The sequence below is a fragment of the Podarcis bocagei genome (genome assembly GCF_964188305.1).
Source record: "Podarcis bocagei genome assembly, chromosome: 10".
NCBI lineage: Eukaryota > Metazoa > Chordata > Lepidosauria > Squamata > Lacertidae > Podarcis > Podarcis bocagei.
Genome location: NC_138135.1, coordinates 13,746,743 through 13,766,992, shown reverse-complemented (window position 1 = coordinate 13,766,992; position 20,250 = coordinate 13,746,743). Strand labels below are relative to the sequence as shown.

The 20,250-nt window shown below is 44.8% G+C and overlaps 1 protein-coding gene across 30 annotated transcripts in view; it reads right to left on the bottom strand.

The window, feature by feature from the left end:
* Positions 1-20,250, bottom strand: part of CELF2 (CUGBP Elav-like family member 2) — a 552,082-nt gene that overhangs the window by 82,596 nt on the left and 449,236 nt on the right. For all 30 annotated transcript variants that reach the window (XM_081210125.1, XM_081210105.1, XM_081210107.1 and 27 more), the window contains one exon: positions 7,536-7,670. In XM_081210125.1, coding sequence (XP_081066251.1) covers positions 7,536-7,670 — 135 coding nt within the window. The remainder of the gene's footprint in view (positions 1-7,535; positions 7,671-20,250) is intronic.

The window sequence follows — 20,250 nt, the reverse complement described above, 5'->3', positions numbered from 1 at the left end:
TACACCGTAGTTTAGTATGTCAAAAACAAGCTGCAGTGAGCCTGCTCCTCACCCTCATCTCCAACTTCTTCACAACTGTGAGCAACAGTCTGAAAGCTTTTGATTCCAACTACGACACAGTGCTTCATCCAAATCTAAAACTATGGTTAATGCTAAGTTGTGTTAAAACAAGTAAGCTTCATAACCTGCATTTTGCAATCAAGTCACTTCAAACGAACTGTAGTTAAGTTTAAGCAGAGTTCATCAGGTTCAGAGAACAAGCTGTGGTTAACCTAAACTGGAAGCAAAAGCTTCCAGATTCCTCCTGGTGGTGATGTTTGATGCGAAGGGGGAATCTATGTTTGCTGTGGCTTGTTCTCATAATGCTAAACTACGGTTTGGTGTAATGTCTGAACTGAGCCACAGAATTCTGTTACCTCTTTATTCAGAATCTTCCTACTAAGTTCAATGGAGTTAGAAGCATCTCACTAGCTTCTGGAGGGAGTGGGGGGAAGGGCAATTTAAAATTATTAGTCTGAATTGTAGCAACAACCAGCTCTGGAGCCAGTTTATTTTAATATCAATAGAGTGGGTTCCCATCAGTGAAGTAGGCTCCCACATTTCTGGACAGTCTTCAAAAGCAATGCTAGATCCCTGTACCTTTCATATAAAAGTTACCAAAGCATAAATCACACAGGCCAAGTTTTCATTCCCTAGCAATGATCACAGTTGGTGGACCAGTGTAAACGCTTTGCCATGACTATGATATGAGGTTCTCAGATCTCTGCAAGATCAGAAAATACTTCTTAAATCTTGCACCTCCAAAAGATGTGTGACTCCCATCCCATCTTGCACAGAACTGTAAGTTTCCAGATCAGTTGAGTCCCCATAATGGATATCTCCCTCTTGCTGGGTTTGAGCTTCAGTTTATTCGCCTTCATCCAGACTATCACCATCTCTAGGCACCTGTACAGATCTTTTTACTACTCACATGGTTCCCCTGAAATGGGGAAAACAGAGCTGAGCTCAACCCACATACTCTACCCTAAATCTCTGGCAGACCTTTCCATATGGCTTCATACAGACATTAAAAAAACATGGCTGAACCTTGCCAAAACTCACAGGACAAGCCCCATCAGGCAAAACAGTAATTTCCCCAGGAGCCCTAATTGATTCTGCCTGAGAGGTAGGTTCAGAATAAACAAGCACATAACAATGGATGAATCAATTTACTCTCTACCCTTCAAAGAAAGCATTTTTGGATCAAATTAATAAACAAAAATAGCTGGCCATCCACCCTCATCCCATCCCATCCCAAGTCATATTAACAGCAGCAACAGCAACACTAAGCATCTTAGCTAGTTGCCTAAACCTGCATTGGAAGGGTGCCCTTCTTCCGGAGGAAATTTTAAAATGTTTGGGAGCACGACGACATGGCTGGGCTCCATGCTCCAATCAGCCTAACAAGATGCGCAGATGGAGTTTAGCACAAAGGCTCCCCCAGCAATCTCAAAACATGAAAAGCGTGCGACTTGCGCAGCCTTCGGTTCCATCCCCGAAGTGTGTACTGCATGTCTCTCCCAATTTGTGCATCTCTTTGCTATACACACATGCACACACACACACCGGTTTTCAACAGATGCAACATTGTGCTTGCTACCAGTTGTGCTGTTTTTGCTCCTAAGCCACAAAAGTCTGTACGGCTTCTAGGCTTTCATACATAACCCAATATGCTCCCTCTATTTATCTGTGTCTTCAATCAAGAATTTGATCTGGGCTGTGCAGAGAGGGGGACCCAGAGTAATAACCGTCATCTGGCCAATGCACTGCCAATGCTACACTTCATCAGTTTGTGGCTCATTGTGCAATTGCAATCTAGGGACGAATCAACACACACAGCCAAATCCCATCATTTGCTGATGGCTCACAGTGGTCAGGGACTCTTTCATGACTGAAACAACATGAGCTTAACCTCTGCCAGACAAGTGTATAAACCCAGGGTGCTGTTTGCCTTGCGAAATAACTCGTGCAGGATTGAAAACACTTGACTCTCTATTGGCTACAATTAATATTGAACTAATTGCCCAGATACCTGCACTCATCCATTTCCAGCTTGCATAGTTAATCCAATTAGTCCTATTAACATGAAAAAATTAAATGCTTAATTTGCTTTCCTGCGGTCGGTAGCTGGGGCTAGAATACGGCTTGGGCTGTAACTCTAAATATAAAAAAGGATTTTCTACCAAATTTATTTTGGCTGTGCGTGTATTTTTTTCCTGGTCACAGGAAAAGATCATTCAACCTCTCTTAATCTCAGCTGTTTCCTCTGAAGAGCACAGAGTAGCTCGATATATAGTTCCCAATCTTCTAAGGCTGGGAGCATATCTGAAAATCTTAGAATCCCTTATGGTCATCACAAATAATGTTCAGAAGCCTCATCCCTCAAAGGACAGGCAAAACACCTAGAACTTTGAAGAAGGCTGCTTTGGGACATAACTACGACCCATAATTTGAGTATAACATCTGTATTTCATGCCGCACAGAAGGACCAGACAAGTCGAAGGGTCTTTACACAGCATGTAGTTAAATTATGGAATTTGCTACTGCCAATACATAGTTGTGGCCACCAAACTGGATAGCTTTACAAGGAGATTAGACAAATTCATGGAGACTATCAATGGCTGGGGATCCATGAGGGATCTTTTTACATTCTTACGTTCTCTACCTTCCACTCATTCCCTGCCCCCAGCCAAGAGGCACACCAGCCCAGTTCTTTAGGTATTCCTGATGGCTCTGCTACGTCTCATATCTATATCTTGCAAAATCCTAAACTCACCCCAAACCCAGAAACCTCTTGATTGAATTATTACTGAAGACTTCGAACATCAACATTTTCCTTTATCAAGTCCAGAGGATATTTCTGGGAGACTGTACAAATAACGACAGTTATCATTCCATCCTGCCACTGGGGCATAGCTGTCAAATTTTCCCTTTTCTTGCGAGGAATCCTATTTGGAATAAGGGACTTTCCCTTTAAAAAAGGAAAACGTTGACAGCTATGCACTGGGGATCTTACTGCCCTGTCTGCCTAGAGGTCAAATTCCTTCCCTGGGAAGTTCTGTCCCTATTATGATTTCTCCTGAGCTTGTTAACTGCTCATTCCTGCCAACTGTTCCAATGCAACGTATTAACTAACCTGCCTGTTTTATTTCTGGTTAAAGCCTTGGCATACTGTCTGGCCCATAAGGACCATCCCTGCTACTATGAGTCACAAGTTCACAGTCCCAGTTTGCACCTTGCCCTTGCCTTCCCCACAACTGGGTTTCTTATTATTGTCTCTGCTGTCCCATTCGTCTCTTTCTTTGTTTGAAAATGTGCCTCAGACTCAGACCAGGTTTTCTAGAGTTACTTTGTTCCAGGGATGATGTTCCAGCGTCCTGTGGACAGTTTTACAAATACATGGGAAGCTGGCTTACTCTGACTGAGAAAATACTGGTCCATCTTGCTCAGTATTGAGTGAACCAACTTGCCAGTTGAACCTTATTCCTATGGACAGGACAGTGTCCTCTACCAGGGATGGACACTGGCCTTTCAAATTTCAGCAGTGTCCTGTTCAAGGCCAAAATTCAGTGCTCCCTGTTAGATTTCTGTTATGCCACTGTGCAGTTTTTGGAGTCACAAGACTCTGTTTACATTCCAGACTGTTGGAAGTCTCACGGGAGACGGATGTTGATGTTACTGGTTTCCTGTTTCTTTGTACTCTGACTCTCACAGAGAGCAGATGCATTTCTTTTCTGTCCTGTGTAGTTAGAAATAAACGTAGCAATGTGGCGCACATGTCTCACTCCTTTTGCTGATGTTTGGATACTCTGTGTAATGAGGGAGCGTGCCTCATTAAAGGCTTAGGTCGTTAATCAACGTTGGAGAAGAGGTTGATGGATTCCGAAGATACGACAAGGAGGAGAGCTATTACAGCTCGGTCGTATGGAAGCTCCGACACTCCCCCACCTCTCGCCTTCTGTTCTGTGCATGCACTATGTCATAATTACGATGCTCTGCAGTGCCAACCTTGGCTTGGCACCCAGTGTGGCGGAACCAGTTGAGCTGCCCTAAACCCTCCTCTACCACACCCAAGGGCAGCAGGCTAGCTGTGGGAATTCAGGGCAGGCCATATAGTACACACCAGTTCTGCCTTCCTGAAGGGCTTGAGAGGAATGGCTGCCTCACTCTGTCTAATGGTAGCGCTGGCACTGTGACGTAATCTTCTGGTACTGAAGATCAATTAAGAAAAGTGGCTACATGGAAGGAGTGTTTCCTCTCCCCCTTGGTGCCCTGCTATTTAATTCTGTTAAATAGATTAGATAAACAGAATCAGGTTGGCCGCCATGAGAACAAGATGCTGGAATGAATGGGCTTTTGACCTGGTCCAGCAGCCAGGCTTTTCTGATGCCCTCAACATTTGTCACCTGCTCATCCGTGCTTGAAAATGCTCGCCCTGCACCTCCAAAATCTATTCTGACAGTGAAATAACAGCGAACCTCAAAGAGAACAAGCTTGCGCAACATCCTAGATACACAGAAGCTCGCAAAGTGTACAGAAAACTGAAAATTCAGAATATAACAAGGCTCTTGATGCCATGGAATGAGAGAGAAGGAAGGTTCCCATTCTAGGACTGAGGATCACGTGAAAACACAGACATCTACATGGGCCCTGCTAGGTTTTAGAACATTGTTTCGGTACTTTCAGGAATTTTCCCCAAGGCGATGGACTCATGCCTTTGGGATACATGTAAGAATTGCAGTGAAAATGCATAAACTGTGATTCCCTTGATTCTGTGGTATTGACATCCGTTGTATGGCAGCTGCACAATGACAGTCCCATATCCATGGAGCAATAAGGCAAGGCCACATCTTCCTAAGTTCCTTGAGGATGGGACAGTACTGAGTCAATTGAGTATCTGGTTGAACTCTACATAAGCAGGTCTGTGTGCATTGGGCAGATGTCCAGAATTTTGTAATGGGTAAAGAAAAGCAAAATTCTGTTAAATCTCGGCAGTCAAGTTTCCAGCCTCTTTGGACTGCGGAGATGGGCTTGAAAATGCGGAGATCCAGAGCTGCGCTGAAATTTTCTTTTTCTGCTATTGAGGGGGAGTGGCGTGGGGTGGGGAAAGAAACAAAAAATCATGGGAAGATCATGGGAGTGGAAGATATTTCTTGAACATTGTTCGTTTGTGTGTGTGTGTGTGTGTGTGTGTGTGTGTGTGTGTGTAGGGGTAGTTGCAGCTTATTTTAAACTTATAAAGGTAGTTGAGATTCCCCCCCCCATATTGATTTTAAATTAAAATTTATTTATTTATTAAATCCTTATGCTGCTTTTCATCTGAAGCTCACAGGGCGGTTCACAACATAAAAATACAAAATGAAAGTTTTAAAAGCAAGGGGAAAGCTTTTTTTAAACAAAAACAAAAACAAAAAACCCCGTCCTTTGCCACCTCATAAGTTTAAGTAAGGTATGCAGAACTCCTTCCTCATGTTTGTGTGTGTATATATATATATGGTGAAATTTCTCTCACCCCAAAGAAAACAGTAGAAAATCAGGATCTGTTTTCCAGGGGAGAGTATTTTTGGGAAACTGGGAAGGAAATATTGGGCTACATTTAATGAGAAGTGATGCCTGATGCCATTTCCGAAGCAGAGAGTGATTTACAGAAGTCAGAGTGTTCTGCACAGCTCCTGGCCTCGTCTCGTGACTGGCAGATGCCAAATAAATTACGTCAAATAAGAACATGTATGCAAATAAGCTTAATTTGATTTGCATAATTTATCCACGTTGCATAATTCAGCTGGGGGGCCCCAGAATTATTTTTATTTTTATTAAGTGCACAAATATTCCTGTGAATATATTGCTGTGTTTCCCTTTACAATGAATTCCACATTGCACTAACCAGTGAGAAGGTGTGGACTCCTACACAAATTGGAACCAATATGCACCTCCTGATGGTTTTTATGTTATGGTAAATGTCTGATATTTGATGATTAATGACATTTACTGGTATGTCTTAAGACAGCGTATGACTTTTTGTGTCACGAGCCTCTTAAAACACACATACACATTTACATCTGTGGTCTGATGAATCTCCTTCACCTACATATGGTGAAAATGATATCATTCAAGGCTCTACAGATTTGTCAGTAAACGTCAGAATTTGCAGACATTACCTTGCTGACCGTCATACAACCCTAAGACCAATAAACATCAGCATTTTCCAAATCTATCGCAACATATGCAGTTACAGGGAATGCTACATATTCTTTCTTTTCTAGCGGAGTAGATGTGATTAGGAAAGCTTAGTCATTAACAGCCGAGAAGACCTGTATGGCCACGCCACATGCTTTGCGAGTTAACCTCTTCTAGCTGTTTTCAAATTCCCCCTGGGATCTGTACCACATAAGTTCCCTCTTTGAATTCCATCTGCAAATTCGCAGCATGGACCAGGCCGTATCACCCAAACACATTTAAACAGTGATGGCATGCTACATATCTTCAAGCCCTTTACATAGTTTGCTGCATAAAGGCTGGCTCAAAACATTGCCACCACACTCAGTCAAGGGGTGGACAACCTGTGGCCCTGCAGATGTTGTTGGACTATAACAGGCTTCCTCAACCCCGGCCCTCCAGATGTTTTTGGCCTACAACTCCCATGATCCGTAGCTAGCAGGACCAGTGGTCAGGGATGATGGGAACTGTAGTCTCAAAACATCTGGAGGGCCGAGTTGGAGGAAGCCTGGACTATAATATCTGTCAGCCCCAGACAGGATGGCCAGTGGCCAGGAAAAATGAGTAGTCCAGCCCCGCCTGCAAGTCCACACACGTTCCCCAGCCCCACAGCTGTCAAGAAACCAAACACAGGGTAGGGCGAAGCAGACAAAGAGGTGCAGATAGGACCAGGCTTGGTTTTGTAAATCTGGAGTCACCAGAGGCAGAGAGCAGGCTTCAGCTGTCCCCAAAGGCACCCTCCTACTTTCTACAATGTTAGAGGAATGGTTGACGTTCACTCCCATAGAGAAAACTGAACTAGGGGAGAGCATCGCAGTGAAAGCACAACCACCCGCATGGATCACCTTAGGAGGTGATCTGGGCCCAGAGGCAGGCAGGTGAGCACAATACATATGGCCACAGGCATTTCTGCAGTATGTAAGCCATTCCCTCATGTACACCCCACCTGTCAGAATGATGGGCATGTAAATTAAAAAATATGGGAGAAACGGCCCCCGTGTGGAATCTCTCTCTCCACCTGTCAAAGAGGGCAATGACATGCCTTAATGTACGTTGCCACAGATAACCTCTTGGGCATTTTATTATTATTATTATTAAGTAAAAGGTGATAATTTCAGCTTCTATTAAGGAATTCGCAGGGGTTCCTCTGTCACATGGCATGCTTCCGAGCATAGCCTCTAGATGCTGACAGTGGCTTCATCTCCCCCGGCCGTGATCTCCAGCTCCAATTAGCACTTAGAAATAATGATAAGAGGGTTTCGTAGGCTTCTCGCACTCACCTCGGCTCAGCCCGTCTGGTCCCCGGAGGATCCGGCATTCTTCTATCTGGCCAAATGGAGAAAACATCACCCTGATATCGTTCTCGTTACACTTCTTCGAAACCATTCCTATGAACAATTTTCTGTCTTCCACAGCTAGGAGATAAAAAAATAAAATAACGAATGAGCAAAGGGCAATTGAAACCCCTCTCTTCCCCCTCCCCGCCCCCACCTTGCCTCATCTGTGATCAATGCTTCATTACCACTTCAAACCGAGAGCTGGTCTTGTGAGCATGGCAGCGCTAACTGACGGCAAGTCCTGTGGAAAACATTTCGCTGTACATGCAACCTTCTCTCTTTCCTTTCTGGAGTCACTCTCTGCCTTTCTCTTGCAATGGTTCCTCTCCTCTCCCTTCCTTGACCATCCCTACCCCTCTGGCTCAATCTACTACTACTACTCTACTACTACTACTACTAAGCGGTGTGCACAGATTCTAATTTAGATGAAATCCACCCTCAATCCTGCCTTCTAATATATGAAAAGAGAAATGAGAATGGATGCCTGAAACAAAGCCTATGAACTCAGGGAAGACTTGCATGGCATATGGGACACCCCCACCCCCACCCCCACCCCCAAATCAATTTCAACAAGCTGTATGAAATGGGCAACTATGCCAAAGACAGAATATTGGGGCAGGATTCCCCGCTCTCCTTTACCTACAGCAACACAGTGATTCCCACCCCAAACGAACATTGCTAGTGAGCATCCCCCTATCAGAGCTGAGTCGTTGCAAGATTACTACGGGGGAAACCAAATCCCCAGCAGGCTTGTAATGCTGCGCTTGCAAAGATTATTATTTTTTCTTAAGGGGGTGTGGTCAAGTTATTGCTAGATGGTTTCCTTTTCTGTATAGGCTCACGCAAAGTAGGTCAAGGCAGCAGCTGTATGCATTGGATTGAGTTTAAGCAAGCTCACATTCAGAAAGCTTTAAAGCGACAGAGCCTGAGAAGCTGGGTTGGGATGCGTTGACAAATCTGATGCTCCAGAATTTGGACTCAGCAGGCACCAGAAGCGGATTTCTTACTGAAATTGTTTGTCCCACTTAACATTATTATTATTTTTTTAGAAGAAACACGTTTAGAAAAATTCACAAACCGCTAAATAAAAAAACCTCTGCATAACATAATGTGAAGCAATTGCCAATAACATGCAGATAAAAATCAGCAAATATTTTTAAAGCTTTTAAAAAGTTTGCGCCGTTTTGCTGTGCTAATTAATCTACCTGTTGATTAATTGAGTATTAATTAGATACTCAATCTGAGTCTCAAAAGAAACAGTTGAATTTGTCCATTGAAAATGGCATCCAGGTGGATTTTTCGAAAAATCGTTTAAAATGTCCGAGAAGGATATGGGCTGCTCATATCTGAAGTGATTTTTGTTTTTTGTTTTGGTGAATTTCATTTTAAAAAAAGGCTTTAAAACTTCAATTTGCAAAGAAAGAAAGAAAGAAAGAAAGAAAGAAAGAAAGAAGCTCGACAGCTTTGTGTCTGGGTATTCATATTTTGCAATATGGCTGCCCTAGTGAGTATGGAGGTCCTGAGTTGTCCAGATGACAATAGCTCCCCTCTCAGCCTTGCTGATGTGGTCCAAAGGAAAGCAGAGCAAGATGTTTGGCACCAGCTGGGCTGCAGGAGTTGTCCAGAGGCACACAAGGTGCCATCAGTGCCGGATTTGCACTTATCCTTCAAAATTCACAGCTTTCCAAATTTTGCAATGCAGTTCTCCAACCAGTGTTTACAAATATGCATGTATTAGGGGGAAATGTGTATAGAAATTGATGTATTACGGTATTTTAATATTTTGTTGGAAGCTGCCCACAGTGGCTGGGGAAGCCCCGCCAGATGGGCGGGGTATAAATAATAAATTAATTTGTTAATTATTATTATTATTTAGAAATGAAGATTTTAGTGAAAATACAGAAATGCATGGCGTTAAAAGAAGTTGCTCACAAACAGTGCTGGATTTATGCATAAGCTAAACAAGCTATAGCTTAGGGCCCCACTCTCTTGGAGGCCCCCAAAAAAATTTAAAGGAAAAAAAACCTGGACGTACATTTCCAAAATATAAGATAAAAATAAATAAAATAAAACCTCTATACAGCAACAGTGTTTTGTGATGTGTAGGCTCCTATGATGTAAGCAATGGCCTGCTAGCCTGCTCCCTAAAATATCACTGGTTTGCTCATTTCTATATACAGTGGTACCTTATGCACTGTATTTCAGTTCAACAATTACTTTGATAAAATACATATTTTGTTATGTGCAAAGGGCTTCAGATACCTATGAGGTCCATAAATTACCATATAGCATATATCCAACACAAAAAAACAGTGACCATTTGTTGTGGACAAAGGACAGCTGGACATATCAAGGGCCCCATTACCTTCAGTAGCTTAGGGCCTCATCAAACCTAAATCCGGCCCTGGGTGCCATCCAACAATCTTAGGACTCCGCTCTGGATTTCTGTAGGGTTTCCTCCTTTGCCTTTTCCCATCAAGACTGCCGTAGGGGCGATGGGTCAAGACACTCCTGCCCCTAATCGCCAAGGTCCCCACCTGGACTAGCTCCCTTGCGCTTGCAATTTACTTTTTAAAAAGCCAGCCACACCCTTGCTGGTGCTATACAGTGGTTAGGCATCAGAGGGCCAGTCGTCTGATTCAGTATAAAGCCAGCTTCCTATGCCCCATGTGCATGAACTGAGCATGTGCCAAAAAAGCGTGTTCTCCTTCATGGAGAGCACGTGTTGCGGCGGGGGCTAGCAAGACACCCCACAGTTGCTGGGCGGGAAAAGAGTTTGGCCACCATTATCATGGAGCTTCCTGTTGCTGGGAGATTTATATGTTGCCATTTCGTGATTGACAGCCATAGCCTTTAAATACCTTGCGCGCAGCATTGAGCTTCCTCTTTTCGCTGCGCGCATTGGATCACCCGCCCACCCTCCCTATGTTCAGCGTTGTTCGCTTGACCTTGCTATGCCTGTCATGGGGTCGTCTGCTTTTGGGGCAGGGGCCCGGTAGGAATTTTGTCCATTTGGCTGATTGGCTGGTGCCATTTGGTTTTTGCCTACTGCGTAGCAAATTGACACAACTTGTAAGGTGGCGGTTAGGCATTGGTTTTATGAATTGGTTGGTGGAGAGGCATGGATTGGCTGTGCCTGCCCCTCCAAATGCTGCTGCTGCAAGGGAATTCCATTAAAGGAATCCAGGGGCTCGCCATGCTTTTGTCCGAACCCCTGTCAAGGGGTTAGGGCCATGCAAGAGCCCCTGGGAGCATTTGGGGAGAGGTGAGAACATGGTTCCCAGCTCTGCCTCTCCCCCCAAATGTTTTTCCTTACTGACTTCACATGCATGCAAATGTCAGTCTGTCCCCGTGTGGGGTCAGATAGTCGCAACCAATGCCTAAGCAACCACTCACATTTCTTGTATTTTTAATAAAGTTGTGACCAAAATTATGTCAAAACCCTTAAACTAAAATCAAGTGTCAATGGTGTTTTTTTTTGGGGGGGTGTCTTGGAGACCTCGACACACAAACATGCCTCACTGTTCTACAACATGTCTTTGCTCTGTGGCCAACGGCTGTGCTTCTTCAGCAAACAGGCTTAGGTAGAAAGCGTTCCCTGAAGACGGAAGCTTGAAAGCCGCCGATCGAGTCTTTCCTTTTATCCTTCTCCTTCTTTGATCACGTGCAACCCCAGGGGGTGGCGGGAAAAGGGGGTCTTAAGCGACAGGGGACAGATGTCAGATAAGAGACATCCAAGACCAGACCTATACACGATGGATCTGAAAGGCTTGGAAGATTGCCAAGTCACTGTTCTTGTCCATCTTCCTCCAAACCGCAAGTGCTTATTATACAGCAGATACCCTGTTCCTTCCTTGGCTCTGGAAATGTCATGCAAATTCTATGCACTGCTAATGAGCACATAGTCAGGGCTGGTAGGGAAGCGCGGAGAAATCGTTCCTCCAGAGAACCTGCCATTCAGTTATTTATTTCTATTATTGTGCAAATTATTTTAGTAATGAAGAAGTTCTTTCGTTTCCATTCCACTGGGGGACGGATGGGGAAGGAGAGGGGGGAATCTTCCCCATGCCCCCTCCCCTTCTCCCCATCCAGGAATATTAGCAAGCATTTGCTGGGGGGCAGAAGGGGGCATGTAGTGCAGCAGAGTACTGTACAGAGAAAACCAGCATATTTTCATTCTGTTTTATGTGTCTCACAGCTTTGATACGTTTTTTCGCGCACTGTGCATAACTATATAGCGGTGAAAGTGTGTAGGTCTGTGTCTTGGGTTAGCTGTGTTGAGGCGCTCAACTGTTTATCGCTCCCTAGAGCACCATCAGGTAATTTCCCCCCAAATATTCATGCACAGTTAGCAACATTATTCTGCTATTTTATACTAGCTGGCATACGGAAAACATGCTTCCCAGCCCAGGAAATAAAAAAGAGATAGCAACTGAACCATCAAGCAAAGCAAACAAACTGGTGAGTTCTAGTTTGGGCCTCAATCCAAATTTCACAAAGAACAAAGCTTTATTGTAGAGTACAATCCACCAGGTATAAGGTCTCCATTTTGGTCCTCAGAACTGCTTCACTGGGGCAAGATCACCAGCCCTGCACTGTTTTGGTTTCTTTGAATAAAGAGTTAACGTCACTGACTTATTTTATTTTATTTATTTTTTATTTTATTTTATTTTATTTGCTGACCATTTCCTGACACTAGCTCCTAACAGACCCTTACTCTACCTCATGGGTAGGCAAACTAAGGCCCGGGGGCCGAATCCGGCCCAATCGCCTTCTAAATACAGTCCAGGAATCAGTGTGTTTTTACATGAGTAGAATGTGTGCTTTTATTTAAAATGCATCTCTGGGTTATTTGTGGGGTATAGGAATTCGTTCATTACCCCCCCCCCCCAAAAAAAATACTCCGGAGTCAGGGAACTGCCATCAGAACAGGGGCGGGAAACAGAGGGGCAGTCGTGTTACAGGGAGCCTCCAAAAATCTTGCGAAGCAGTTCTTCTGGTGATGAGGAAAGCTCCACCTCCAGTGGGGGAGAGGTAAAAGGACCTGAGGATGCTGGTAGGAGGCTCAGCACCGCTCCTGGCCAAGCCGGGCAGGAGGGAAGCACACCCCTCCCGTCGCCCACCCTGCGCAGAGGTCTAAAGAGCAAAGAGGGAAGGAAAAGGCTGGGAGTAAGGAGACTTTTATGTTGGGGGAGGTCCCGGAAACAAGCACTCCCAGATTCTGCTAGCAACTGAGGCAGACGTGAACTTGTGGCTCTGCACTGTAAATAGTTTGCACCCAAAAAAACCCCAACAACCTGTAAAAGACAGGTGACGGAGCCAGCCGTCACAATGGCGCTGTTTAGCATAAAATAAAGACACAGAGAGCCAGCAATATTTTCATGGATGGAGGGCAGCTCCTTTCGAACTTCTTCTCTCCTCTCCGGTATCTTTTAGTATCCTTTGTTCTCTCCTCTTGCATGGCCGTTTGCCAATGTCTCACGTTACCTACATCCGGTCATGGCTTAAACCCACCCATCGCCAAATAGGGTCATCACTGCCCAGAGGAAACACAACTCCATTTAAGGTCAATACATTCCAATACATTGTAAAGCTCAGAGTGCTGGTCAGCCGAGGTCAGGGGGCACCCTGCAATATTACAAGCCTTTGCCGTGGCTTTATGACTCCCACAGACAGGTCTGAGTCTTGCCTGATTACTCACAAGCAACCACCACTGCCATCTGACATCCGGCCCCCCACAAGGTCAGAGGGACAGTGGACCGGCCCCCTGCTGAAAAAGTTTGCAGATCCCTGCTCTACCGCCTACTGCTCCCGAAAGGTGAAAAATGTTCTTCACCTTGCAAAGCTGGGTTGAGATAGAAGGTGATGGAGAGATCTTTGATGACATTCAAAGAGGCTCAGATGGGCTTCACCTTAAGTGGAAAATGATGTTCTGAGCATAGGAGCCAACTCCTAGGCCTCCCCCATTAAAATATTTGAGGGGCTTCCCCCCCAGTTGATGGGCATTGCCATGGTGCGCATGCATAATGTCTTGTGACTGATTATTCAGGGTGTAGCTTACCTGCCCCCAATATTTTATTCAAGTTCTGAGCACCCCTGGTTCTGAGCATTTCTCCCAGGGGCAATGAAGATGAATGTTGGAAGATTCAGGACAGGCGAACAAAAGAAATAACCTGTTCACACAGCAGATGGTTAAACTATGGAACTCACTTCTACAAGGAGGCAGTGATGGCCACTAACTTGGATGGCTTTAAGACAGGATTTTTATGCCCTTAAAACTTGCAGTCCAACAGACATGCATTTATAGTCAATTCTGAAGGCCCGCGTAATTAGGGCTTCGTTAGCTGATGAAAGGTTGTGGCCTTGAATAGTTGCTTGAATAAAATGCAACTAAATGCGCAAATAAGTGTGGAATGGCATATTATGGGAAACCACCCAAAATGGCATCTGGGGCTGTGTACACACATTTAAAGCAGTCCCCTCCCAAGAATCCTGGGAACTATAGTTTGCTAAGGGCACTGGGAATCGTAGCTCTGTGAAGTCGAAAGCACAGTTCCCAGGAGTCTTTGGGAATTACATGTATGGTGTGATTGGCAGATGAAGATGATGGACTTTTCGGAGCTAGCTGACCTGACTGGAAGAATCCACGACTAGAAAGAAGAGGAATACCAAGAAGGTTGGAATAAATTTAAGGACTATTTGAACAAATATTGTAAAATAAAAAATTAGAAAACACTTGAAAGTACCAAATAGGCCTAGGATTAAACTAGGATTTAATTAAATAAATTGGATTCAGAACAATAAGAAAAGTGAACAAATTAGATTATAATTGGAAGTATTCTTGTTTAATAATGATATTGGAAAGCTGTTACAATCAGATACAAGGAAGTTCAGAAGGGAGGGACTAGAGGAAGTCAAGTAATATGTACACAAAGTTGGATTTTTAAAGGATTAAGTTTGCTTTTATTGTGTATTTGTTATGGTGGTGGGTGGGAAGGATTTTGTATTGTATGGTTGTTTTTCCTCTGATGTATCTTTTCTTTTTATGTCCTTGTTTTTGTTTGTTGTTTTGTTATGTGATATTCGTTATAATTCTGGAAAATCTAATAAAAATTTAAAAAATAAAAATAAATGTATGGTGTGAACACAGTCCCTGAGTAAAGCATGCCACTCCACTCCTGCCATGTGACAATGTCAAAAAACTTAAGTCATCCCAGGAGGCAGACAATGATGTGGAGCGTGGGCAGCGAACGATGTCATTAGAATATAGCTTATGCCTTATAACATTTCCAAGGAGGAAGGACCTGCGTTTTATCGCAACCCATTTACATATCAAGGAGGGCTCTTAGGAGTGGTCCATCAGCTCATAAGGTATTTCGGATGCGATGTTCAGCATTAAATAACTTGTCTGAAAGGGGCAGGCATTGTGACAAGTTAAATTAAAACTGAGCGTACATGGAGGGCGGCAGAAGAACTTCGTAAAGCCAGACACCTTTCCCTTCTCTCCCTGTACATGTACAAGGGAAGGCGGCGATCTAAGCAGCCGCTGCTTCAACTTCCCTTTCTCCTCCGCCACCCCGAGAAAAACAACAACAACAAAGGTTTTGTTTTTAATTTTCCAAACTGCTGCAGATGATGAATTCCCTACTGGCCTGCTCAAGTTTCGCTGGTAAACTGATAAATACGGCAAATTAGCTAAAACGATTTCACAGGTTTTCAGCTGGAGGCTGATTTTATAGTAAATTAAACACCCGGCTCATGTATACTGTATATCTTTTACAAAACGCTGCATTCAAGAGAACTGACTCAAGAGTAAAAAACAACAACACACACACACACACACAAACCAATACATAGCTATGGATCAGCACCGCTGTTTTGCAATTGCTGCTGATAGATCTTCGGAAGGAGCCAGATGCATTGACTCTAAAGGAACAAAGCACAAACTGACCTGGTTTTCAGCAAAGGAGAAGCAGCACCTTTCGCACAGGATCTAACACCTACTGATTTTTAAAGTGGTGACCGTGGGGCTGGGCAACTTTCTTTTTTTTCTATCTCAAACACCACATTCTGAGCTGGCATGAGACTTCTTAATCTCAGGGTTGTGGGTTTGAGTCCCCCGTCAGGCAACAGATTCCTGCATTGCAGGAGGCTGGATGAGATGACTCTTGTTTTGTGGAGATTTCCCGCCCCCCCCCCCAGCCTGGGCCGGTACCCCTGGTGGGCAGGGCCAAAAAAAAAAAAAAAAAGCACCAGGAGCAATGGATGTGACTTGTTTAAAATTACTTATTAATCTTCATTACATTTTGAAAGGCTCAGGCCAATGACCTATCTCATCCAGCAACCTGTTCCCTTCATTGGCCAACCAGAAGCTTGCCCAGCAACTAATATTCAGAGGTGTGCTGCCCCCAAGACTGGAGGCGATCTGCAGCCATCACTACAGGCCTGAACCTACAGCCTTATCCTCCATGAATCTGCCTCCTTGTCATTTTGAGTAGATATGAATACCATATAAACCAACCCAGGCTTTGCGTTCATCATCTAAAGCCCGTCTTCGTGTGCCTGCTCCACATGTTGTCTGGAGGGTGGCAACACGAGAACGGGGCCTTCTCTGTAGTGGCCCCCCATTTGTGGAATGCTCTCCCCAGGGAGGTTTGCCTGGCGCCTTCATTATACACCTTTAGGTGCCAGGCGAAAATGTTCCTCTTAAACCAGACCTTAGGCTGATTAATATACTACGGCCTTTTGTGGGAGGCGGGGTATAGCTTTGTTTTTTAACTATATATTCCTTTTATCCTGCATTTTCATCTCATGAAACTCCCTGGGCTCTTTGGATGAAGGGTTGTATATGCAAATAATAATAATAATAATAATAATAATAATAATAATAATAATAATAATAATAATAATGCCTGCTCCTTGGTCAAAACCATGCTACTGAATCACTTACCAGCAGGGCCAGCTCAAGCCATTTTGCTGCCTGAGGCAAACATCAAGATGGCTACCCCTTCACATTTCATATACAAAAACTAACCAGATTGGCAGCAACTGAACCTTCCTTAAGCACTGGTGATGGGACAGTGTCTTCTACTACATCTGAGTAGCTCACACAAAGCTCTGTCTTCCATCATTTGCCACCCAAGGCAGCCGCCTCACTCTGCCTCATGGTAGGGTCGGCGTTGTGTAACCTGCTCAGTGCCAATTTAAATGCATCACAATAAGAGTCCTGGTGCCTTTCTCCGAGCTGGTGGGCACCCGTCCGCCTTGAGAGACAATGTATACCGCACCTCCGCTGGTGAAGTCAAACCGCTAGCGGCACGTCAACACCAGTTTCAAGTCTCTGTTCCTCAACAGACAAAAGCCCGCCCTCGCTAAAAGTTTGCTGCGGCGAGAAGCGGAGACTGGTAGGACCCCGCCATGTTCCGACTTCGCAGAAGAAAAGATTTCAAAATTCTAAAAGGAACAAAGTGCTGAATTGAAAGTAGTAATTAAATGCCATATGTTAGCACTAACACGTAGGGGAAACAAGTTGCTAATTAATTCAGGCAGATTTAGATCCAGGTGTGACACGGACAGATTGCACGCTTGGGGTTTTTGCAGGCTTACAAACAGAGATTTAAAATTTCTCCCTTTCTTCCTCCCCCTCGTCCACCCGCTTGGAATATATTATTAAAAAAACACACACAAAAAACAACAACAACCCTTTGATTTATAGAAAAGCTGTTAACTCTTTCCATAGGAGTAAAAGCGGCTTATACATCAGCACCCATGTTTACAAATAGATTTCAAGATCTGTTTAGGCCAGACCGATTCTTCCTTTGACCCCCCAGCTTGAATGCAAGCATGTCTTGAGCTGCACCAGCGGAGAAACATGTTCCTTGGGGTCATCTGGTTTTCATGGTGACATCAAGTGATGGACAGCTGTGCCCACCTGCCAGGAGGGCCACTGGGGGTGGGGGAGCTCAGAATAAAGCGTGCCGGCCAAATTCTGTTCCTCATTCCCAAATTGGGAGTACATCCTGAGAACACAAGGAAGGAGGATGCAAGACAGTCCTGCCTTCTGCAGCTACAATTTCAGGCTTTTGCACATGTGGAATAGTAATACTACTACTACTAGTAGTAGTAATAATAATAAAAATCATCATCATCTTTATATCCCGCCCCTCTGACTGGGTTGCCCCAGCCACTCAGGGCAGCTTCCAACAAATATAAAAACATAAAAGGACCCCTGGACGGTTAAATCCAGTCAAAGGAGACTATGGGGTTGCTGCGCTCATCTCGCTTTCAGGCTGAGGGAGCCGGTGTTTGTCCACAGACAGCTTTCTGGGTCATGTGGCCCACATGACTAAACCACTTCTGGGGCAACGGAACAAAGTGACGGAAACCAGAGCGCACAGAAACACCATTTACCTTCCCGCTGCAGCGGTACCTATTTATCTACTTGCACTGCGGTGCTTTCGAACTGCTAGGTTGGCAGGAGCTGGGGACAGAGCAATGGGAGCTCAACCTGTCACGGGAATTTGAACTGCCAGCCTTCCGATCGGCAAGCCCAAGAGGCTCAGTGGTTTATACCACAGCGCCACCCGCATCCAACAAATACAGAAACAAAATGAAACATCAAAAGGCTTCCCTATACAGAGCTGCCTTCAGATGTCTTCCAAAGGTTCTATAGTTACTCATCCCCTTGACATCTGAGGGGAGGGCGTTCCACAGGGCGGGCGCCACTACCAAGAAGGCCCTCAGCCTGCTTCCCCATAACTTCACTTCTCACAGTGAGGGAGCTGCCAGAAGGCCCTCGGAGCTGGATCTCAACGCCCAGGTTGAACAATTGGGGGGCGGGGGAAGACGCTCCTTCAGGTATACAGGCCTGAGGCTGTTTAGGAAAGACTATTAACAGAGACATCACCTTGCCAACGAAGGCCCATTTATTTAAAGCTATGGTTTTCCCCGTAGTGATGTATGGAAGTGAGAGCTGGACCATAAAGAAGGCTGATTGCCGAAGAATTGATGCTTTTGAATTATGGTGCTGGAGGAGACTCTTGAGAGTCCCATGGACTACAAGAAGATCAAACCTCTCCATTCTGAAGGAAATCAGCCCTGAGTGCTCACTGGAAGGACAGATCATGAAGCTGAGGCTCCAGTACTTTGGCCACCTTATGAGAAGAGAAGACTCCCTGGAAAAGACCCTGATGTTGGGAAAGATGGAGGGCACAAGGAGAAGGGGACGACAGAGGACGAGATGGCTGGATAGTGTTCTCGAAGCTACCAACATGAGTTTGACCAAACTGCGGGAGGCAGTGGAAGATAGAAGTGCCTGGCGTGCTCTGGTCCATGGGGCCACGAAGAGTCGGACACAACTAAACGACTATACAACAACAATCAACAGTTACCAGGTGTGATGGCTGTGTCTTACTTCTGCTATTGGAGGCAGTCTGCTGGCTTCCATCCCTTCTCCTCCCGTTGCACCTGCCCCAAGTCTTTTCTGGAGGCGATTTCCCCCAATGTGGGAAACTCAACTGCATAATTTATGGAGTGTCAAAGAGAGGAAAAGGAAATTCCGTTGCCTACGAAGAAGCTCGTTGTATAGGGTGATCTGGAGCATGGGCTAGGGCTCATCATATCAAGCTTCACTTTCAGATAGCACAAATGTGTGTTTGAGGGGTGGGGCTAGCTTAATTGGTGGCTGGCATGCCTGGAGGAAGCCCGCCCCCAAGATCATTCCCCCTGCCCACAGCTGGAGTTACACCTGGAGCAACTTTACGAAATACTTGGCAATATTTCCCCAATGTCAATAACAATAAAAACAAGTCAGACAATTAACAATCTTGGACGGGTTGCAAACATGCTAGCCACAATACGGTTAAAAAACCAAACATTTTTGCATTTTTGGTGCTGTCAAAACGGACAGCACAAAGACTTAATATTCTTCTGAACTTCACAGGATCCATGGAGAAATGAGAAAATGGGAAGCACCATAATTAACCCCCCCTCCTCCCCCAAAAAAGAGAAAGAAAAAGAAAGAAAGAACTCCTCTCTTAACTCTGCAGAGAGATTTAGGGCCCAGTCATCATTTACATTTGCAGGTATTTAAATCTCTAAGTGCATGGCTTCTGCCCTGATTACTAATTAATGAAGAGCAAAGTTGCCTGCTGGAAGGAAGCGGCTATGATTATTTCTGCCATGAGGGAAAAGCAAAGTTCTTGCAATCTAAGAAGGCAGGAGATTTCTTTGACATGCCTCTTAGCAAATTATAGGAATCAAGGGGCCAAGCAAGGCTAGATTAAAAACCAAACATGCCACGGCGGCCGTGCCGCTCCTTGCAGAGGCCTGCTTGGCACAATTCAGACTCATTTAAGCTCGCTGCATGTTTTGCATGTCACAGAGATCCCTCCCAATCAATAGGGCTGCCTTTGACCTGATTTCTGTCCTGCCTTGTGCATCCTGGAGGGAGGAAAGCCAAGGCAAGGTGAATCTGAACAGTGGAGGCTGGTCTCTGAGGAAAAAAAATCTGGCATTGCCTCACCAACCTCAGTTCTTACAGTCAGCCAGGGTGTGGCTCTGCCTGACATTGGCTCTGGCTCCATCTACTGTTGGTCTCCCTGCCTTCCAACCTTGTTGTTGTTGTTTAGTCGCGTCCGACTCTTTGTGACTCCATGGA